Here is a 22,086-nt window from a genome sequence, read left to right on the forward strand (position 1 = left end):
AAAGGGGCCCTGGTGGCACAGCCAAAGCCCAGTCCTCCCTGGTGGCTAGGGGGAGAGCTGGGGTTGCCTACCCCTCCACAACAGGGGTGGGGGGGTGGGGAGGGTGAGCACAGCAAGTAGGAGGCACAACCCCCTAGTTTCCTATTATACTGGGATTTCTTAAAGGAGACATCCCAGATCAAATGGAAGTAGAGATTGAGCACTTTCCTGCTTTATGCTACATTTATTCTTATAACTGCTTACTCTTAGAAATAGACAACTATCAATATTTTTATAGCACAGCCACAGGGTATTTCTGTTGAGTTTTGTTGTGCAATACTATTGCAAGCTAATAAAAAGAGTTTAATGTAATTTTAGGGCATATACTAGTTAAGCTCACTTTATTTCCTGACCTAGCCCCAATATGTAACTTGACTTTAGGGAAACAGATTCACTGAGAAAATCTAGTTCATTGGTTCTTAAAGATAAAGGATGCTAATTTGAAACAACTACTGACAATGTATTCCTTATCAAAGTCAGTCAGTCAGCTAGTTTGTCCACTAGTAATGTCTTCTATTAGACATGATCAAGAGGAATGTTTCAATCTTATGGAAGCAGTTCCAAAATGAGAAATACACTTGTGAAATCTATAAAGTACTAAACTCTAATTATGAAGGTATCTTCAAAAATTTAATTCAACATCTAGAATTTTTATAGAAAAGTTTTGAAAAATATTTATTAGCTTGACATATTAGAAATACCATTCTAGTCCACATGTAATTTCACAAATTAACCAAGAAACACTATTAAGACTCCTTACCCCCAAACAATGGTGAGCTATCAACCAGGGTTAAGATTTCTCGCAAATTGGAGAAAAAAATCCTAGATCTTTTGACTCATATTAGTATTTAGTTTTCTGAATTAGGAAAAATTTTCCAAATTAAATACTAATATGATTCAAAAGATCTCAGAGGCAGCTAAACTAACTTCAAAGTCTAATCATGCTTCTGTTATATATCTTATAAACCTGATCTACCTCAATTAGTTCTCTATGTAACAAGACCATTTTAGAGAATTTGGTACGGGAAGGTACATAAAAGGAATTTAGGTCAATTATTAGAAGTCTGAAATGGAGCTTTCTTAAGCTATGGAACATTGTCCCAAGAGACAGAATGACAGTTCAACTGTGTTCCTAATAATGAATGGGAGAAAAATTAGAGAAAAAAGAAATAAGGAACAATCTGATATTGGTAGTGGGTTAAATAAGGATGACATTTTCCAGATTTAATTTCTGCGCATCTTTGACTTTTTACACTATTGTATTTGGTTAAAATGTCAGTACTTACCTCTTTGGATAATCGTGTGAACACATCTCCTCCCCTGAGAAAATCCAATATTAAATATAGCTTCCCTTCAGTCTGAAAGGCTGATTTTAAAAACACAAAACTTAATGGATAATTTTATGTGACAATGTCGAAATTAGACAACACAGGCTTTTTTACAACTTTTTTATAATGCTTTTTTACAACTTTACTAAAGTAGAGCACAGTTCCTTCTTCAAAAATTTAATTCAACATCTAGAATTTGTATAGAAAAGTTTTGAAAAATATTTATTAGCTTGACATTTTAGAAATACCATTCTAGTCCACATGTAATTTCACAAATTAACCAAGAAGCACTATTAAGACTCCTCACCCCCAAACAATGGTGAGCTATCAACCAGGATTGTGATTTCTCTAAAATTGGAGAAAAAATTCCTAGATCTTTTGACTCATTAGTATTTAGTTTTCTGAATTTGGAAAAAATTTCCAATCTAAATACTTATATGATTCAAAAGATCTCAGAGGCAGCTAAACTAACTTCAAAGTCTAATCACACCTGAACTGAAGTAATTCAATTAGGCATGCCAGTTTCATATAAACCACTGAAATTTGTGAACTACATGAATACTGAACCAAAATGTACTATATTCATGTATTTGAGAAAAGATCTCACAGAAGAACCGCTACTCTATTGCATCTTTGCTATGCACAAGGAGACCCCTAATATTTGTACCCCAATTATATTCTGAATTATTGATATGGCAATTAAGGTTCCACAATAATAAAATTTGTTCACAAGTTGTTAGGACCCAACATAACAATATGAAAATTTAAAAGATTAATCATTTAAACAGGTCATCCATGTACCTCCATACCCCAGACTGTGCTAGTCTGTTTTTGTATGAGATTAATATTATTGTACCTAAAATTGCTGCAAAGTGCTGGCTTTAAAAACTGAAAAGCTAAATCCATGGGAAGTCTTTGGGGAGCTTAATATTAGTGGTTTATGTTATAGGGCTATAATTGAGTGTATTCCTCATACTGGGCTCTGAGAAGGCTGAATTAGGCCAAGAGGACCCCAACCAACCAATTAAGCAGCAAGTGTCCAGGAGGCTGCAGTTCCTGTAGCCAGAGGGGCCTACAAAGTGAAAAAGGGTGACTGATAAGGACACCACCACCAGACGAAGGCAGAACTAATCCCTAGGACTGCCAAGAGAGGGAGCCACTAGCAGTAAGCGGACCCCATGACAAAGACACAGTATTGAAAAATGAGCAAGGGATCAAATTCTGTGTGACTTGCTCATATATACATATAGGGAATGGGAGAAGCACACAGAGCTTCTTACTCCAACCCCTTGCACTGAAAGTTAAGTAATTACATTTTGACCTTTGCAATACATTTAAAACAGGTCATGCCAATCACATTTTAAAAGGACATTCTTTTTTAACTTCTGGTAAAAAGCTTTTTACCTACAGTTGGTTTTTAAAAGGTTACCATAAATGAAATATAAAAGCTAAAAGATTCCTCCTCCCCATTTGTTGCAGAGTCAGATTCAGTTTTCTCCCATAAAGTCAGTCAACTTCCACTTTTGTCTGGTACAGCAACAAGGGAGAAAAATATTTTAAGTGAGAAAACCTCTCCAGCACTCTGTCCAGCAACATTTGTAGTCCCGCATGATTTCAGTTAGTCAGATGTCCTCTTATGATTGTGGCCAAATTTCCCACAGTCCTACAAAGTATGTTTACAGCCACCAGTCATGGTACTCAGCATTCTGTGTTATTTAGCTGGAAGTTACACCTAAATGCTTTCTAAGAGCCCAGTAAGCAATGGAAGTGTTGGTAATACTGCTAGATAATATGACCTCCAATGGTTTGGCAAATTCTCTGGTTTTGCACTGGTCAGGTCTTGAGGGTGCTGGATTAAAGAGGTTCAACTTGTACTATAAAAATCTACTGGGGCAAGTATAGTAGCTGAAACCAGGCTTAATTTATTTTAAATTGGGTGGATTTCAAGTTGATCGTGTCCTTTCCTATAAATAAAACTAGTTGGAAGTAAAGCTAGATATGAGTCAACAGTGTGCCCTTGTAGCCAAGAAGGCTAATGGCATATTAGGTTGCATTAAGAGGAGCATTGCCAGCAGATCCAGAGATGTCATCATTCCCTTTTATTCGACTTTGGTGAGGCCGCATCTGGAGTATTGTGTCCAGTTCTGGGCCCCCCACTACAAAAAGGATGTGGACGCATTGGAGAGGGTCCAGCGGAGGGCAACCAAAATGATTAGGGGTCTGGAGCATACGACTTATGAGGAGAGGCTGAGGGACTTGGGTCTGTTTAGTCTGCAGAAGCGAAGAGTGAGGGGGGATTTGATAGCAGCCTTCAACTTCCTGAAGGGAGGGTCCAAAGAGGATGGAGAGAGGCTGTTCTCAGTAGTGACAGATGGTAGAACAAGGAGCCATGGTTGTGGTGGGAGAGGTCCAGGTTGGATATTAGGAAAAACTATTTCACTAGGAGGGTGGTGAAGCACTGGAATGGGTTACCTAGGGAAGTAGTGGAGTCTCCATCCCTAGAAGTGTTTAAGTCTCGGCTTGACAAAGCCCTGGCTGGGTTGATTTAGTTGGAATTGGTCCTGCCTAGAGCAGGGGGCTGGACTTGATGACCTTCTGAGGTCTCTTCCAGTTCTATGATTCTATGATGGGGGGGGGGGGGGAGGAGAGAGTTTTTAATACTCCGGTCATCTGAAGAAGTGGGTTTTGCCCATGAAAGCTCATGATACCATCTACAAATGTTGTTAGTCTTTAAGGTGCTACTAGACTCTTTATTGTTTAAGCCATTCCATATAGGTGACTCAAAAGCAGAAACCCAAGGAGGTGAAATCAAATTTTAACCTTCAACCAATCGGAGGACAACCCTCCCCAGGGCTGATCCTCCTCAGGCTCCCTTGCCTGATGACCCAGCACATAATGATTGGCGAAAGTGTCGAGAGAAGACCATGAATGCTATAGAGGAGGCCTGAGCCCTTGTGGAGTGGGCTTTGAGGGGAAGGGCTGGCACCCCAGCCAGCCCGTAACACTCCTTGATACAGGACGTGATCCATGAAGAGATCCTCTGTGCAGAGACAGGCTGTCCCTGCAGACTCTCCCCACAGCTCTTTGTAGCAACTGTGTACTTACGGAATGGCTTTGTTCTTTCCAAATAGAAGGCTAAAGCGCTCTCCTAACATCTAAAGTGTGGTACACTTGTTCCTTACCCGAAGCATGGGGCTTGGGATAAAAAAAACTAGGAGGAAAATACCCTGGAGACACGAAAATGAGATACCACCTTCAGAAGGAAGGCAGGATGGGGGAGTAATCTGACTTTATCCTTAAAGAAAACTGTGTACAGAGGGTCCAAGGTGAGGGCCCTCAGCTCGGACACACAGCTGGCTGACATGATAGCCACCAGGAAAGACATCTTCCAAGAAAGGTGCAGCAGCGAACATGTCACCAGGGGCTTGAAAGGAGGCCCTCAGGTGCTTGGACAGGACCAGGTCAAGATCCCATTGTGGGATAGGCTGATGAACATGCGCATAAAGTCTGTCCAACTCTTTCAGGAGCCTGTGTACCATGGGATCCGCAAAGAGGGTTTTGTCCCGGGAGCCTGGGTGGAAAGTGGAGATGGCCACCAGGTGTACCCTCACTGAGGAGGAGGATGACACCTGTAATTTAAGATCCAGGAGACAGTCCAGGACGACCAGAATCTGGACCTCCATGAGTAATACCCATTCCTGGACAGCCCAGATAGAGAAGCGCTTCCACTTGGCCACGTCAGGTGCTCTAGTGGAAGGTTTCCTACTTCCAAGTAAGACCTCCTGCACCCTCTCTGAGCAGCTCTGCCGCTGTTAGCCATGGAGTTTCCATGCCATTAGGTGCAGGGACTGCAGGTTTGTGATAAGGTCCAGGACCAACGGGAGGGCAATTGGTCTCTCACAGGACCAGTGCTGTCTTGGCCATGCTGGCACAATGAGGATCAGGGATGCTCCGAGTTCCTAAACCCACAGGAATACCTTGTGGACCAGCGAGAAAGACGGGAAGGCATAAAGAATACCTCAGGCCAGGGGGTAAGGAGTGTATCTCCCAGGGAATGCGCCCCAGCCCCATGAGGGAACAGAAAGGGCACTTCCTGTTCTGCCTCGAAACAAACAAGTCCAGAAGGAGAAAGCCCCACTTGCAGAAGACTTGGAGCGCCATGTCCCCTCTGAGGGACCACTTGTATCTGGCAAAGGACCTGTTCAGCTGATCCACCAGAATGTTCTGGGACCCTGTGTGACGTAGTGGGGGTACTTGCTGGGCTGTGGTGACCCCTGCTGTCTGGAGCAAGACCCAGCAGGGAAAACCTCACTATGCAAAGGTAATGCCAAACTTGTTGAACCAGACACCCCCCATGGAGAGGAACAAAGGAAGGTGGAGGCTGCCCTGGCTGGGGGGCAGGGCTGGAAGAGGGTGAGTTTAGTTGGTGTCTGCGAGCATGGAGGAGACAGACTAGGGAAAGGGGCTGGATTTTAGGGGCCCAGTCTCCCCCCATCTCAAGGGGGCCTGAGGCATCCTAGCCCAGCTCTGTGACCAGATTACATCTGTGCTGTGCTGTATCCTGGAGAGGCAATAAACTTCCTCTATTCCACCGGCTGGTGCAGTCTGTTTGTGCCATTTCGGGGTGCAGGAGACGGAGGACCCCCAACGCGCCGTCACACTGGTGTCAGAAGTGGGATGCACTGCACCCCGTGGATGGAGCTGCCAGCGGCGAGCGACAAGGCGCTGTAGAAGCAAGAGCCCTGGAGCCAGGCGTGCTGGAGACAGAGCAAAGCGGTTCCTGGGAATCGTGGGACGCTGCAGCACTAGACTGGTGAGTCTGCACCGAGGGGCCCAGCGGGCAGATGGCCTACGCCCGACTCTTGAAAGCAGAGCTGGTGGGGCTGTGCAGAGAGAGGGGCTTGCCTGTGCGGAGAGCAACCAAGGCCCAGCTGATTGCCCAGCTGGAAGAGAATGACCAGCCACAGGGCCAGGATCTTGTCCCCAGGGGAAGCAGCCAGACCCCCCCCTGAGAGTGTGTCAGGCTCAGAGAGGGGGAGGAGCGCTGGAACCCACCGGAGAGATGAGACAGCGTCTCCTGGGAGGCCTGCAAACCGTAGCCCATCTAGGGCAGGGACCAGGCCAGCGGAGCTGCGGCGGCTGGAGATCCAGCTGCGGATAAACGAATTGGAAGCAGAGGACCGAGAAAGGGACCGCCAGGACCGAGAGAGGCAGCGACAGCATGAGCTGGCCATGGCAGAGCGGAGAACAGGTGGGGCACCGGCTGCGCCAAGTGCGGATGGGTTCCAGGGTCCCAGGACTGCCAGACGCTTGGAGAGGCTCGTGGTGGCCCAATTGAAAGACATGGGCGACATAGACGGGTTCCTCAGTGCCTTTGAGAGGGCCTGTGGACTGCAGCAGGTCCCCCCAGCTGATTGGCTGCAGGAGCTCATCCCCGCACTGAACCAGGAGGCGGCCGGAGTGCTCAGTCAGCTGGAGGACCTACAGCCAGGGGATTACAACCGAGTCAAGGAGGCCCTGCTGCACAAGTTCGGGCTGACCCCCGAGATGTACAGGAAGAGGTTCCAGGGGGTGCAGAAAGGGCCACGGGAGACCTATGTGGACCTGGCCTCCCGCCTGGCGCAATACTGCCGCAAGTGGGTGTCTGGAGTCAGAGCCCAGACCCCAGAGGAGCTACTCCAGCTGGTCATGATGGAGCAGTTCTATGAAGCGTGCCCACCCAAACTGAGGCTGTGGCTCAAGGACCAGAGACCAGAGAACCCCCAGGAGGCCGGGAGACTGGCGGATGAGTTCACGGAGAGCCGGTCCGGGTGTGAACGGGAGTCCCGGAGAGATAGAGAATCGCGCAGAGACTGGTTCTCGGCTGAGCAACGGAGAGACACACCTCCGAAGCGAGCCCCAGGGACCAGGACCAGTCACCGATACCCCAGAAAACCAGCCAGGGCCCGGGCACAGCCGACCCGAATGGGCCCACAGAACCTAACTTGCCATCGCTGTGGGCAACGAGGCCACAAGAGGGCTCAATGCACCAGGCACAAGAACTGGTCCCATGACCTGGGACTTTCCAGGGTTAACTGGCTGGGGCGGGAGGAAGGGCAGGCTGCCCCAGAGGCAGGGGCTGGCAGGCAAACCTCCGCTCGGGGAGGGGGGAAGGATGCTCAGTGCCCCTCCCCTGGGAGGTCTGACACTCGGGAGACAGATTTATCTGTGCACCGGGTGGGGACAGGGCGGCCCCTGCGAAGGGACTGCCTCATACCCCTGGAGGTGGATGGCAGGAAGGTGACGGGTTTCTGGGACACGGGGGCAGAGGTGACACTGGCCCGACCCAACATAGTGGCCCCAGACCATAAGCTACCCGACACTCGGCTGACACTGAGGGGCATAGGCGGCACCCCCTTTAAGGTACCCGTAGCCAGGGTGCATCTGAAATGGGAGGCCAAGGAGGGCTCCAAGGAAGTGGGGGTGCACCCGCACTTGCCCACCGACGTGCTGATGGGGAGTGACCTAGAGGAGTGGCCAGACGGACCCCACAGGACGCTGGTCACCACCGGTAGCCAGAGCAAGCGAGGGGCTGGCGGCCCGGAACTCGAGGAGGTTCCCCAACAGGGGGCCCAGGGCCCCGTCCCAGCAGACCTAGAGTTGGACCTAGGCAGTGGGGGGAAACCACAGCCCTGTCCCAGCCCCAGCCGCTGAATTCCAGGCGGAGGTGCGGGCGGATCCCTCCCTGCAGGCCCTGAGGGACCGGGCTGACCTGGGTGCAGCTCAACCCCTAGGAGGAGATTGCCAGGAGAAGTTCCGGTGAGAGAGGGGATTTCTGTACCAGGAATGGCTTTCCCCCGGGACGGTAGGGAAGTGGGGGCTTCAGCGGCAGCTGGTGCTTCCCCAAAGGTATCGCCGGAAGCTGCTACACCTGGCCCATGACATCCCGTTCTCGGGACACCAGGGGATCCGGCGTACGCGGCTGAGGCTGCTCCAAAACTTCTACTGGCCAGGGATGTTTGCAGCTGTACAGCGGTACTGCTGGTCCTGCGACTCCTGCCAACGAGTGGGGAAGGCCCAAGACAGGAGGAAAGCTGCATTGAGACCTCTGCCCATCATAGAGGAGCCTTTCCAGAAGGTGGCGAAGGATATTGTGGGGCCCTTCAACAGAGCGACCCGGACAGGGAAGAAATACATCCTGGTGGTGGTGGACTTTGCTACCCGCTACCCCGAGGCCGTGGCCCTGCCCTCTATCGAGGCAGACACGGTGGCAGATGCCCTGCTGACCATTTTCAGCAGGGTGGGGTTTCCCCAGGAGGTTCTTACGGACCAGGGATCCAACTTCATGTCGGCCCTGCTCCGGTGCTTGTGGGAGAAGAGTGGGGTGCAACACACCTGGGCCTCGGCGTATCACCCCCAGACCAACGGGCTGATGGAGAGGTTCAATGGGACTCTGAAGCAGATGCTACGGACCTTTATGCACACACACCCGCAGGACTGGGACAAGTACCTACCCCACCTGCTGTTTGCATACAGGGAAGTGCCCCAGGAGTCCACGGGGTTCTCGCCGTTCGAGCTGTTATATGGGAGGCTAGTGAGGGGCCCCCTGGACTTACTGAAAGACGAGTGGGAGGGGAAGGTCTCCCCAGAGGGTGAGCCGGTCGTGGAATACGTCCTGACATTCCGGGAAAGACTTGCCGAGCTCATGGGCCTGGCCAGAGAGAACCTGAGCAGGGCCCAGAGGAAGCAGAAGGTCTGGTACGACCGCAATGCACGGGCACCGCGCCTACGCTACCGGGGACCAGGTGATGGTCCTGATCCCCGTGCGGAAGAACAAGCTGCAAGCCGCCTGGGACGGCCCCTTCAAGGTGGTTAAGCAGCTGAACGAGGTGAACTATGTGGTGGAGCTGACGGGCCGGACGCGCGGCCAGCGGGTGTATCATGTTAACATGATGAAGCCGTACTGGGACAGGGAGAACTTGGTGCTGGCCGTGTGTAAGCCGTGGGAGGAGCAGGGGGAGGATCCCCTGGTGGGCCTGTTCCCTGGGACCGGAGAGGACTCTTCGCTGGAGTCAATTTCCCTCTCGGACCAGCTCACCCCGGCCCAGCAGGCCGAGATCCGAGAGGTGCTGCGCCAGCAGCTGTTCTCCGACAAGCCTGGTCTCACCAACCTGGCTGTCCACCGGGTGCAGACGGGCACTCACCCCCCGGTGCGCTGCTCCTCTTTCAGAGTCACGGGGAAGACAGCCCAGGACCTGGAGAGAGAGGTCCAGGACATGTTGGCCCTGGGGGTGATCCAGCCGTCCTCCAGCCCCTGGGCCTCGCCCGTGGTGCTGGTCCCGAAGAAGGACGGGTCAATCCGGTTCTGCGTGGACTACCGGAAGCTCAACGCCATCACGGTGTCCGACGCCTACCCGATGCCAAGGCCCGACGAGCTCCTGGACAAGCTGGGGGGAGCTCACTACCTCACCACCCTGGACCTCACCAAGGGCTACTGGCAGGTGCCGCTAGACCAGGAGGCCAGATTGAAATTGGCTTTCATCACGCCGCTGGGGCTCTATGAGTTCCTAGTCCTGCCCTTCGGCCTCAAAGGGGTGCCGGCCACCTTCCAGCACCTGGTGGACCAGCTGCTGCGGGGAATGGAGAACTGTGCCCTAGCGTACATAGATGACATCTGCATCTTCAGCCAGTCCTGGGAGGAACACGTGGCCCAGGTCAGCCAGGTACTGGATCAGCTGAGGGAGGGTGGGCTGACCCTAAAGGCTGGGAAGTGCAAGGTTGGAATGGCCAAAGTGTCCTACCTGGGCCATAAGGTGGGAAGCGGCTGCTTGAAGCCAGAGCCGGCCAAAGTGGGAGCCATCCGAGACTGGCCTGTGCCTCAGACCAAGAAGCAGGTCCAGGCCTTCATTGGGATGGCAGGGTACTACCGGAGGTTTGTGCCCAACTTCAGCTCCATCGCTGCCCCGATCAGAGAGCTGTGCAGGAAGGGGAGGCCAGACAGGGTAGTCTGGACGGAGCAGTGCCAGAGGGCTCTCTGTGCACTGAAGGAAGCCCTGGCCAAGGCTCCAGTGTTGGTAAACCCGGACTTTGACAAGCCCTTTATCGTGTTTACGGACGCCTCGGACACCGGGCTGGTGGCGGTGCTGATGCAGGCGGACAAGAAAGGGGAACGTCACCCCATCGTGTACCTGAGCAGGAAGCTGCTGCCCCGGGAGCGGAGCTACGCGACCGTAGAGAGGGAATGCCTGGCCATGGTGTGGGCCCTGCAAAAGCTGCAGCCATACCTGTTTGGCCGGCGTTTCATGGTGTACACCGACCACTGCCCCCTGACCTGGCTGCACCAGATGAAGGGGACCAACGCCAAGCTGCTGCGGTGGAGCCTCCTCCTGCAGGACTACGACATGGAAGTGATCCACGTCAAGGGGAGCGCCAACATCATCGCCGACGCGCTGTCCCGTGGCGAGGGGCCAGAACTTCCCTAGGTCACGAGCAGAGTGACCCTGATCAGTTCACTCGCAGAGGGGGGAGAACTGTGACGTAGTGGGGGTACTTGCTGGGCTGTGGTGATCCCTGCTGTCTGGAGCAAGACCCAGCAGGGAAAACCTCACTATGCAAAGGTAATGCCAAACTTGTTGAACCAAACACCCCCCATGGAGAGGAACAAAGGAAGGTGGAGGCTGCCCTGGCTGGGGGGCAGGGCTGGAAGAGGGTGAGTTTAGTTGGTGTCTGGGAGCATGGAGGAGACAGACTAGGGAAAGGGGCTGGATTTTAGGGGCCCAGTCTCCCCCCATCTCAAGGGGGCCTGAGGCATCCTAGTCCAGCTCTGTGACCAGATTACATCTGTGCTGTATCCTGGAGAGGCAATAAACTTCCTCTATTCCACCGGCTGGTGCAGTCTGTTTGTGCCATTTCGGGGTGCAGGAGACGGGGGACCCCCAACGCGCCGTCACACCCTGGGAGACAGAAGGCAATCGGTTGAATATCTGCCCCGATGCATAGCTCCCAGAGCTGAAGGGCTTCCCAACACAGGGGAGAGGAGTGGGCCCTTCCCTGCCTATGGATATAGATGACTGCTGACGTATCGTCAGAGAACATAAGGACCATTGTGCCTGGAGCCAACAGAGAAAGGCTGCACTGGTGAGGCGGACTGCCCGGAGCTCCCTGACACTGATATGCAGGGAGAGGTTATCCCTTGACCACATACCTTGAATCTGCATATCTCCAACGTGCATCCCCCAGCTGGTGTTGGATGCGTCCGTCACTAACCTGAGGATTGGCAGAGGTCTGGAGAACGGGATTCTGGCTCAGACGATCTCCTACTGAGTCTATCAGTCCAGAGAGAACATGACATTGGGAGGAATGATCACCACTCTGTCCCAAGGGTGCAGGGATGGATTGTGAACTTGTGCAAGCCACATCTGCAGAGGGTGCTTGCAAAGCCTGGTGAGTTGAATGACGAAGATGCATGCAGCCATCAGTCCCAGAAGGCACATGCAAGACCTGGCCATGGTCATCGGAAACTCCCGCATGCCTTGGATGGCCACTTTGATCACCATGAAGCGGGATCTAGGAAGGGAGGCCATGTCCAACTCTGAGTCCAGGTGGGCCCCCACAAACTCTATGACCTGGGTGGAAACTAGGGTCAACTTGGCCATGTTCAGGAGCAGCCCCAGCTTGCAAAAAAGGTCTTGCACTAGAGTGATATGGGCTAGCAGCTAATCCAGCGAAGAGCCCTGAAGGAGCCAGTCAGCCATGTAGGGAAACACCTGGACACCCCCCTCTCAGTGCAGTGGCCACAATGGCCATACACATCATGAACACTTGAGGGGCCACAGAAAGGCCAAAAGGAAGGGCTATAAACGGATAGTGGTCCTGGCCCACCATAAAGTGAAGGAATCGCCCGTGGTGCAGTGCAATGGAAATATGGAAATAGGCATATTTTAGATCGAGGGCAGTGTACCAGACTCTGATGTAGGGAGGGAATGATAGACGCCAGAGTAGCCATCTGAATTTGGCTGTGATGATAAAGGAATAGTTCTTTTATGAGTTCCCTGAATTCTAGGATAGGCCAAAACCCTCCCTTGGCCTTGGGAGACCAGGAAGTATCAGGAGTAGAAACCCTTGTCCTGGAAATGCTGGTCAACTGCTTCGGGTGCCCCCAGGGATAAGAGCTGCTAGACCTCCTCCAGAAGGAGATGCTCATGAGAGGGGTCACTGAAAATGGATGGGGCAAGAGGGGTCAAAGGAATGGGGTGGTATAACTACCCTCTACCATTTCCAAGACCCAACAGTTCAAAGTAATGGATTCCCAGGCCAGGCAGAAAGGGAATAAGCGAACCCTGAACGGAAAAGGTGTGGCTGATAAGATGTCCTCGAGCATACCTTCAAAACTCTCGACGAGGACGTAGGGGCTTGCTGGTCCAGGGCTGGGCGAGACTATCATCTGCTGTTCCCCTCATTGCCATTTCTCCCTATGCAGCAGGAGAAATTGGGGCAGGTGCCCTTCTAAGAGGGCCAAAGGGCATTCCTGTCCGAAAGGGAATGCCGTTGATTAACCAGGGTATGAATTCCCAGGTACTTCAAGGTAGCCCAGGAGCATGCAGGTGTTGGTCGGTCTGTTTGGAGAAGAGGGATGAACCCTCAAACAGAAGGTCTTAAATAGCGTTCTGGAGTTCGGCGGGCATTCCAGACACCAGCAGCCAAGAGCTGCAATGCAGAACCAGTCCCATGGCCATAGCACAGGCAGCTGTACCAGCCGTGTCCAGGGCAGCTTGCAGGGCCGCCCAGGAGACCACCCTGCCCTTTTCCATTTAGGGTTCCAAACTCTGGCCGAGATTCCCTAGGACTAGCTCGGCAAACTTGCCCATGTTCGACCAGGTGTTCTAGGAATAGCGACTCAGCAGAACCTGATGGTTCACTAAGTTGAAGACCCCCAAACACATAGGCCTTTCTGCCCAAAAGGTCCATTTGCTCGGCATCCCTGCTATTGGGAGTGGTGCCTGGCTGGCCCTGCTTCTCCCTCTGGTTCACTGCCTGAGCAACCAGGGATCCTGGAGGCAGGTAAGAAAAAAAAAAAAACTTTGTTCCTCCCCGTGGAACAAAATACTTCATCTGTCGGCCGGATAGAGGCCAGGGTCTGCCAGAGTGTCTATGTGATCTTGTTTACAATCTTATTAATCAGCAGGGACACTCTGGTAGGGGTGTTGGCCTGCAGGATGTTGACCATAGGGTCCGAATCCTCCGACATCCTCTCCGCCTGGACTACCAAACTCTGAGCCAGTTAGCAAAGAAGTCCCTCATGGGACTTCTAGTCCACAGATGGGAAAGAGCCGGCAAGTGCCTCATCAGGTGAGGACGACAAGGACCTCTTCATGCCCACCACCTCTGGATCCAAAGCTGGCAAGGGGGCTTGTGAAACCACAGAAGAGGCCACAGTAACGGGCTGAGTGGTGGGAGGCCCCCTTTTCCTGGTGATGCTCCGGGGACGTTGGGGAGGGGGAGAACCCTTGGCCCTGAGAAGACCGACTCTGGTCTGGATGGGCCCATACCCCGGTTCTGATGGTAGGCCCAGGGGGTCCAAAAAGGCCACTGGGTCAGAGCCTGCACCTGAGATGGCCAATGCTACTGTAACACTGGCACCGGGGTAGGCTGAGGCCACTGCTACTGCATCTGGTGCTGCAGTCTGCTGCAGGGGCTATTGTCACAGTGCCGAGGGTGGAGCCAGTGTTGCACCCTGAACCGGGGATGAGGTTATCAGCACTGCACAGGACAATGGGACCCTCTAGCATCTGGGGCCAGAGCGCTGGGTGCCAAGGCCACAGGACAGTACTGTCTAGATGCTCGTTTCTTGGCTGGGTCCAGTACGTGGTTCGGGGCTCTCTTGCTGCCTCAAAAGTATCAGGAATGGAGGGTTCTGGAAAGACCCAACCATGCTGACATCAAGGCACAGACTTGAGCAGAGCCGATCCAACCATGAAGGTCCTGGTGTCATGCCCCACTTGAGTGTGCATGGAAGGCACATACCTCAAGAGAGACCTGCCCCTGCTAGGTCTTCTCTTCTTCTGAGGCATGGGATACTGCAACCTGTGTCGAGGCCTGCACAATGCCGGGGAAGTGCAAGAGTGGCTAGGTGCCTCACGTACCAATGCCACTGCACTCTGGGTTGCCGGTGCTGAATCAGATGCCGGTGCCAGATGTAAGGCCAATTCCATCAAGATAATCTTCAAGTGAGACTCACTTTCCCGCTTGGTACACAGCTTGAAGGCCTTGCAGCTCTTACAGGGCTCAGACAACTGGGCCTCTCCCAGGCACTTAAGACAGGCTGTGTGAGGGCATAAGCTATGGGCACTTTCCACAGGGATTGAAAGTGGGGTCAGGGAGCATGGGGGAAGCCCTGTGCCTGAGTACTTAAAACTAAGAACAATACCTAACAGCTAATAAAACATTAGATAAGAACAATGAACTGAGAACTATTTAACTACTACTGAATCAACTAGAAGAACTGCTAAGATGCACTTGCAACTTCAAGAGGGGTAAGAAGGAACTGAGGGGGTGGAGGGCCAGCAGGAATATATATATCAGCTGATATAGCAGTGCCACTCTAGGGGACTGCCCTGTTGCCCAACAGGTACTGTTAAGGGAAAAAGCTTCCGATGATGCATGCACACCTACGTGGAATGTACATGAGCAATCACTCGAAGAACTACGATTTCTTGATTAAGTGCTTAGGAATTGTTTTAAGTATGCTAAATTGATCATGTGCATGTTTTATTTAATGAACTCTTTAGCCTCTTGGAAAAAGCACTATCCTGATCTGAACTACACTGGCACAATAAGCTTATACTTATGAGAAATATATCCCTGAGAAGATTACATTCAAGATGTATTCATATTGTGCAGAAGAAAACTGACACACAAGGCCTAAATGACAAGCCTCTATAGTACAGGCACAGGCCATCTACACAGAGTGGACCGGGCACATGCTCTGAGACAACATGAGATGTAGACTAGAATAGTGAAAACTGAGATAAGCTCAGTAATTATAAAAGGTATGCTTATATAACTGTGTATATTCAAACCTCTCAAAGGCATAAAATACTGGTTTATTTAACTCTGTGTAGGTTAATGCTTCAGAAAGGCTGGATTGATATTCGTCTATTAATGTCACTTTCTGTAGGTAAAGCATCATCATGGCAAGAAACTTTTTTTTTCCCCTTACTGTCCTTAGTTAATACATACTGGAAGGTAGTAATTTCTAGTCATCTATGCCTGGCTTTCACATCATCTGTACTTGGTTACAATAATTTAACATAAATAAGGCAGAATAAGATTAGATCAAATGCACTCCCACTATTAAAGGGCATTAGTCATTTGTTTCTTAACACATTAAACCTGCCAAAATATATAGGCAATAAAACAAAAATACCAACCATAGTGCAGTTTGACGATAAATGGATGATTTACTTCTACTAATATATCTCTCTCCATCTTTGTACGAACTCTATCTCGTACTGAAAAAAAACATCAGAATAATATTAAATAACTCTATTTCAGTAAAGTTGAAGGTAGGGTAGGAAGGAACAGACAGTAAATTCTAAATATCCAGAGAAATACAAAATCATCTTTATTTCTCCTTTAAATCACTGCTTTTATTTTCATTTATTTTATTTTTCCCCTCCTACCGCCATATATTTTATCCTTCTAAATTCTGCAACAAATCCTGCTATGTTTAAGTGACCAAGCAAGTTTCAGTTCAAGAATTGCAAAAAAGCGGGGGAAAACTGGGTTGCTTGTTTTTTGGGGAGAAGGAATTTCAATTAACTGCAACTTCTGAACTTTGCCCCTTATGGTTGTTTTTGTGTATTAAAACCATATTTTGGATTTTCAACCAGTGTAACTTAATGGCCAAACCTAATCCAAAGTGGAATAGAGTCCAGTGAGGTGTCTGTCTTTGCCTTCCAAAATAAACCAAGGTTGACTCAAAATTGGACAAAGGAACAATTTTGATCAAAGAAGAACCATGGAAAATACAGGAATACTATAATTCTCTTGCTGTAACAACAAAAATTCTAAATGGACATACAGAAAGTTAATGCACAAAAAAAAATTAAGTAATCTGGCTGGACAGGTTTGAAATAATTATTAATAGGCATTAATAAGTAACACCTCAAAATGTTCAATAAAAAACTAATGCCAAAGAAAGGATGATGATTTCACAGAAGGAACAGCTAATTTAAGACAGAAGGCTATTTAATGTAGAAATATTTACAATACTGACCAACACATGAAGTAACAAAAATATTTTCCAAGATCTTTATAAAAGAAAAAACACACTTACCTTTTAGAGAAGCTTTTTTCAACACTTTCATTGCATAAAGCTGCCCAGCATCAGGACCAATTATTTTCCTCACAAGAAAAACCTGACCCAAAAAATATTTAATATTTCAAATTATTGCTAAAATTGTTATTTGTAAACAGTGATTTAGTTTGAATTAGAGATGCAAAAATCCCATTTAATCAGTTAAACGGTTAAACTTAATGTTTAACCAGTTAACTAATTAAACAAGGGCTGGCAGGAGGAGCTGTTCAAGCCCACACAGGCTAGGAGTTGTCAGCCTCGTGTAAGGTCAAAGTGGTAATGGCTGGAGCGGTGAGGAGGGGCGGGGGGGGGGGAGAGAAGATTGCTGCTTGGTTGCTTCTGGCTCTGTGCAGGGGCTTTCTGCCCTCAGTGCTGCCACCCCACGTGAGCCTGCCAACTCCCAGCCCATGAGCCTGCCTCCCAGCCTGGCTCCTCCTGGTTCAGACACTGGCCTCCTTGCGGATTCCTCCTTGCTGCCGGCCTGCTGCCCTAGAAGTCCCCCCTGGGCCTGCCAGCAATCTGCTGCAATGTCAGGTTCCCTGCCCTGCTGCAACAGCACTCAATCCTACTGCCATGGCTTCCAGCCCTATCACTGGGGCTCCTGAACCTGCCAGTGGCTGAGCAGGAGCCCGCCACTGGGGCTCCTGACCCCTGACGGCAGATCACTGCCCCTCTGCAGTCCGCTGGTGCTCTGGTCGCCCTGGGGCCAGCTCAGCACACTCCTGCGGCCACAGGACCACAGATGTTGCTGCACCAGAGAGTCCCAGTTCAGAGAGGTTCAACCTATACCTTCCCCTAAGCCCCACACAGGTAGGGATAAAATACATTGAATAAAAAACACTTAGATGTCTGGAGAAACTGAGTTAGGAGAAAAGAACAACAAATCAGGTGGTACATATGGCAGGCCATACATATATAAAAAGGGTGTTTTTACAATCATAGAAAGGGTGTAATTAGGAGTTACAGAATAAAAGAAGGGATCATTTATGCTGAAGTTCAGAGGAAGCTTACTGACAGATCTATTAGGCTGTAAAGTACTTTCCTTGGAAAAATCTCAATGAACAGATCAATTAAAGTTAGACTGGACAAAGCATTAGTAAATGCACAACAGGGAATAATCCTATATTAGCAGAGACTGAGTAGATAAAAGACCTTTTCTGTCTCCCACTTGTGAGAAAATATGTACTCCACATTCAGAGACAGTAAGTGTGGAAAAGATTAAACTAAACTTACCACAAGTATCAAGTAATACTACCTACCCTTCCACAAGATTTTTATCCTCCTCTTATGCTAAGTAAACAAAGCTGACTATACATCTCTTATGCAAGAAACTGACAACTGATCTCAGCACGGACAACAGGAAGACTGGAGGGATAATACTGGTCCTAATTAGACTGAGTTATATCAACAAAAAAGGTAAAAATGTTTAAAGGACAAGAAACAGTTGTTTTGTGGTTCATGGGACTACTGGACACAAGGTTTACGTTTTCTAATTCTGACACCTCCACACAAGAATTTGCAAGACAGAATATCTTCCTCAAAACAAACTAGTTTTCACAGGAAAAACTTTAAAAACAAATAATCTCACAGTACAATAAAGACTTAACAAAACACGTAGATGGTATCCTGAGCTTTCATGAGCACAACCCACTTCTTCAGATGAATGGAATTATTAAAAGTCCAGTTTCTAAATAAAGAGGGAATCATCTGAGTGCAGATCACAGCCAGCCAGGCCGCTCTGCACAGGCATCAAGCGCCTGCTCACAGTTGGCCACTATACTCACACCACCCCAGCACCTTAGGGAGAAGTGCGTGGCAGCGACATGGCGACGGCAGCTCCGGGACCCAGGCATCCGGGACCCAGTGCCTGGCTCTAGGGGAGGAGGGAGGCATTAGATTGGGGATGACTGAGGGGTGCCTGGTTCTGGGGGAGAGGGAATACATTAGGTTGGGGGTGCCCCGCTCTGGGGAGAGGAGTGAGGCATTAGATTAGGGGGGCGTGGGGATCCTGGCTCTCAGGCAGGGGGGAGGCATTGGACCACTGCCCTTTAGCTCTTCCCCTTGTACAAGCATACAATTCAGTGTTAATTGCATGGTGTCACATACTATTTCTCAAATAATATAGCATACAGTTTTTTCCCACCAAATGGAACGGAATCATGAGTACTGTAATATATACACACACACACACACACACACACACACGGGGCTGATTTGTGGTTCCCAGTTTAATTTTCATATGTCCTGAGTTTTAAATATCTAACTGTACTGTGTTAATATTTTTCATATGATTTCCTTGGAATGTAGGCATTGCCAAATCAGCCAATGGGACCCTCTAGTCTAGTCCAGTATTGTAGAAAAAATGGCCAACACAAGATGTGTCATAGGATGGGGTGTGAGTGTGCTCGCACATGTCCACAAGAAACTATAGTGGACAGTTATCTCCCGATAGGAAATGTTTCTTCTTCACTCCCATCAGTTTGTGGCTGGCCTGAAACATGAGTAGGTTTTAATCTGTTTTTATCCTACCTATGGTATTTTAGATGTTTTCATTATCAATAAGCATTCATCCTTTTAAAAATTTTACAAACTTTTCACCTGACTGCTTTTTAATGGCAGTGAGTTCCACAGATGAGTTGGGTAAAAAAAAAAAAAAGTTTCCTTTTATCCATTTCTTTTGTCATGTTTTGGCTGTTTGCTCATCAATTCCTACTTTGTACACCTGATATCTATCTTACATTTTACCTATCATTTCATTTTCTGCTCTATAGACTTAACTTGGGAGGGATTTCCAGTTTCTGAAGGATACCCATTTGGCTCAAACAACATCTGCTTTAAAGATAAAAAGGAAAAGGAAACTATCCAGTTTTATATCTAAGAAGAACCAGACAATATTGCTAATAAATATGCACTTGTACATCAGCCAGCCAAAGGGCAATTAACTTGTTAGTCTTGCATGGATTATCTGTGTAAGAATATTACATGTACCTTTGAAAGTGCAAAGTTTAAGAAATCCTAAGGATAGCATAAAGGCCAGCTTTGCAAGCCACTTGATTCGTTTTGGTAATCCTTCTGGGAACAAACAGACATTTAGAGCAGGCAGGGGAGGAGGGTATGGATGCAGAATAAGGCAGCCAATATAGATGTCATATTTAAATTCCAAGGCAAAAAAAGAATCAGCATGTACCTGGTTTACCCTGTGTTTCTTTAAAAAAAATTCAAAGGCTACTGTTTGCCAGGCTGAAGCAATTACTCTGAACTATGAGACTCTCCCTTATTGTTTTAGTCTATATTTGTTTGTATTTCAACAAAACAAGTCATGTATCATAAAAATAATTAAGTACTTTACATTTTATATTTAAAAATTATAAAAATAAATTTTACATATCAAATTATTGTATTATATTCAAACAAGACCTGAAAAAAATTATACAACATACCTAAAACATAATCTATAATAAATAATTAAGACTTTCCGATAGAAGTACATTGGTGGCCCTGAAAGCTATCAGTTTTTGTTTGTGTGGCCCTCAATAGGCTTCGAGTTTGACATGCCTGTCTTAGAACTTAACTTCATTGACAAGTTTGATTCCTATCAAAAGGTATGAATAAAGACATTGGCTGGATGCCCCCATTAACTTCCACATCCTAATGATATAAAAGTGAAACAATGAGTACTTAAGAACAATTTGCACCTTCTCTATCAGCTTCATGTAGCATGGACACTGTAATTGACTATTTCTTTCCTTTTTCCCCCCTTCTTTCTTCTCCCCCATCCCCCCTATTTAGAAACTGGACTTTTAAGAACTCTATTCATCTGAAGAAGTGGGTTGTGCCCACGAAAGCTCATGATACCATCTATGTTTTGTTAGTCTGTAACTGGAAAAACATATAAAACAATGAATAGTCTTGCAGCACCTTAAAAACTAACTCAGCTACCCCTCTGAAGGGGTAGTTTTCACAGGATAGGCCTCTAAAATCTGTCTCCCCCTTCTCTGACATTCTCAAACTGTTGAGAGTTTCATTAGGATTAAGAATGTTTCTGTATTATTCTGCACCCAACACTGCAGTCCTGTTACTTATAGGAAAACTACCCTTCACTTTAATAAGCTTCAGGGAGTAGCTGAATTAGTCTGTACAGGATAAACTTAAAACAACAAATAGACTGGTAGCACTTTAAAGACTAATAAAACATGCAGATGGTATCATGAGCTTTTGTAGGCACAGCCCACTTTTGAAGGGTCATCTGAAGAAGTGGGCTGTGCCCACAAAAGCTCATGATACCATCTACATCAGTGGTCTCCAACCTTTTTACACCCAAGATCACTTTTTAAATCTCCGAACAGGCGAAGATCTACCACCCCACCCCTTTCTTGAAGCCCCACCCCTTTCTTGAAGCCCCGCCCTCTCTATTCTCCTCCTGTCCATCATTTGCTATCCCCCGTCCTTACTTACACACTCTGATAAACAGTTTATTTTTAAATTGTGCGATGTATAAAGTTAAAATCACGTGTTTATAGTTATGAAATAAATGGTCTGGTTTTTATTCATTCTATTTAGATCTAAAATGAAGCATTTATAATTATACATTTTGTGGGGACAGAGTTCTGTGGCTGGGGGCAGGGGAGAGGGAACAGGGTGCTGGGAGGGCAGAGGACAGGGTTCTGCAGCAGGGGACAGAGTGCCAGTGGGGACAGGTTTCTGCAGCAGGGGACAGAGTGCCAGTGGAGACAGGAATAGGAACAGAGTTCTGTGGCTGGGGACAGGAGAGTGGGGACAGAGTTCTGTGGCTGGAGACAGGGGAGTGGGGACAGAGTTCGGCTAGTGGGGACAGGGGAGTGGAGACAGAGTTCTGTGGCTGGGGACAGGGGAGTGGGGACAGAGTTCGGGGAGTGGGGACAGGAGAGTAGGGACAGAGTTCTGTGGCTGGGGAGTGGGGTGCCAGTGGAGGCAGAGAGTCCCCAGTATCTACCTCCTCTCAGGATTCCCAGGAAACCAGCGCGTACCTGCCCTGGGGCCGACTCCCCCCGCGGCGCAGGGAAGGCCTGCGTGTGCGCGCGTGCGCCTGCCCCGGGGACGACCCCGCACAGGGAAGCCCCCAGCGCGCGCGCCTGCACCTCAGCTTCTGTCCATCCCTGGGAAGCCTACACTACCTCCATTTTCACTTGAGGTAGGTAGTGGGGCTTCTCGAGGGTGGGAGGGAAATGGGGGCGGGGCGGACAGGACACCTCGTGATCGACCAGTCGATTGCAATCGACCTGTTGGTGACCACGGATCTACATGTTCTGTTAGTCTTTAAAGTGCTACAAGACTGTTTGGGTTTTTTTAAGTTTATCTTCACTTTAATGAGAGTTTTGCCCACAGGAGTACAGCAGGATTGTG

The 22,086-nt window shown here is 48.8% G+C and overlaps 1 protein-coding gene across 5 annotated transcripts in view; it reads right to left on the reverse strand.

Moving 5' to 3' along the window:
* The window catches only part of RPS6KA6 (ribosomal protein S6 kinase A6), a 123,258-nt gene that overhangs the window by 65,023 nt on the left and 36,149 nt on the right, over positions 1–22,086 (reverse strand). For all 5 annotated transcript variants that reach the window (XR_012906857.2, XM_075940767.2, XM_075940766.2 and 2 more), the window contains 3 exons: positions 16,684–16,765; positions 15,776–15,856; positions 1,326–1,405 (listed from right to left, as the gene is read on the reverse strand). Coding sequence is in view for 4 of the 5 variants with exons in the window: in XM_075940767.2 (XP_075796882.1) it covers positions 1,326–1,405; positions 15,776–15,856; positions 16,684–16,765 (243 nt within the window). In the remaining variant the exon portion in view is untranslated. The remainder of the gene's footprint in view (positions 1–1,325; positions 1,406–15,775; positions 15,857–16,683; positions 16,766–22,086) is intronic.

The sequence above is a fragment of the Pelodiscus sinensis genome, chromosome 13, assembly GCF_052426305.1.
Source record: "Pelodiscus sinensis isolate ZL-2025 chromosome 13, ASM5242630v1, whole genome shotgun sequence".
NCBI classification, from domain to species: Eukaryota; Metazoa; Chordata; order Testudines; family Trionychidae; genus Pelodiscus; species Pelodiscus sinensis.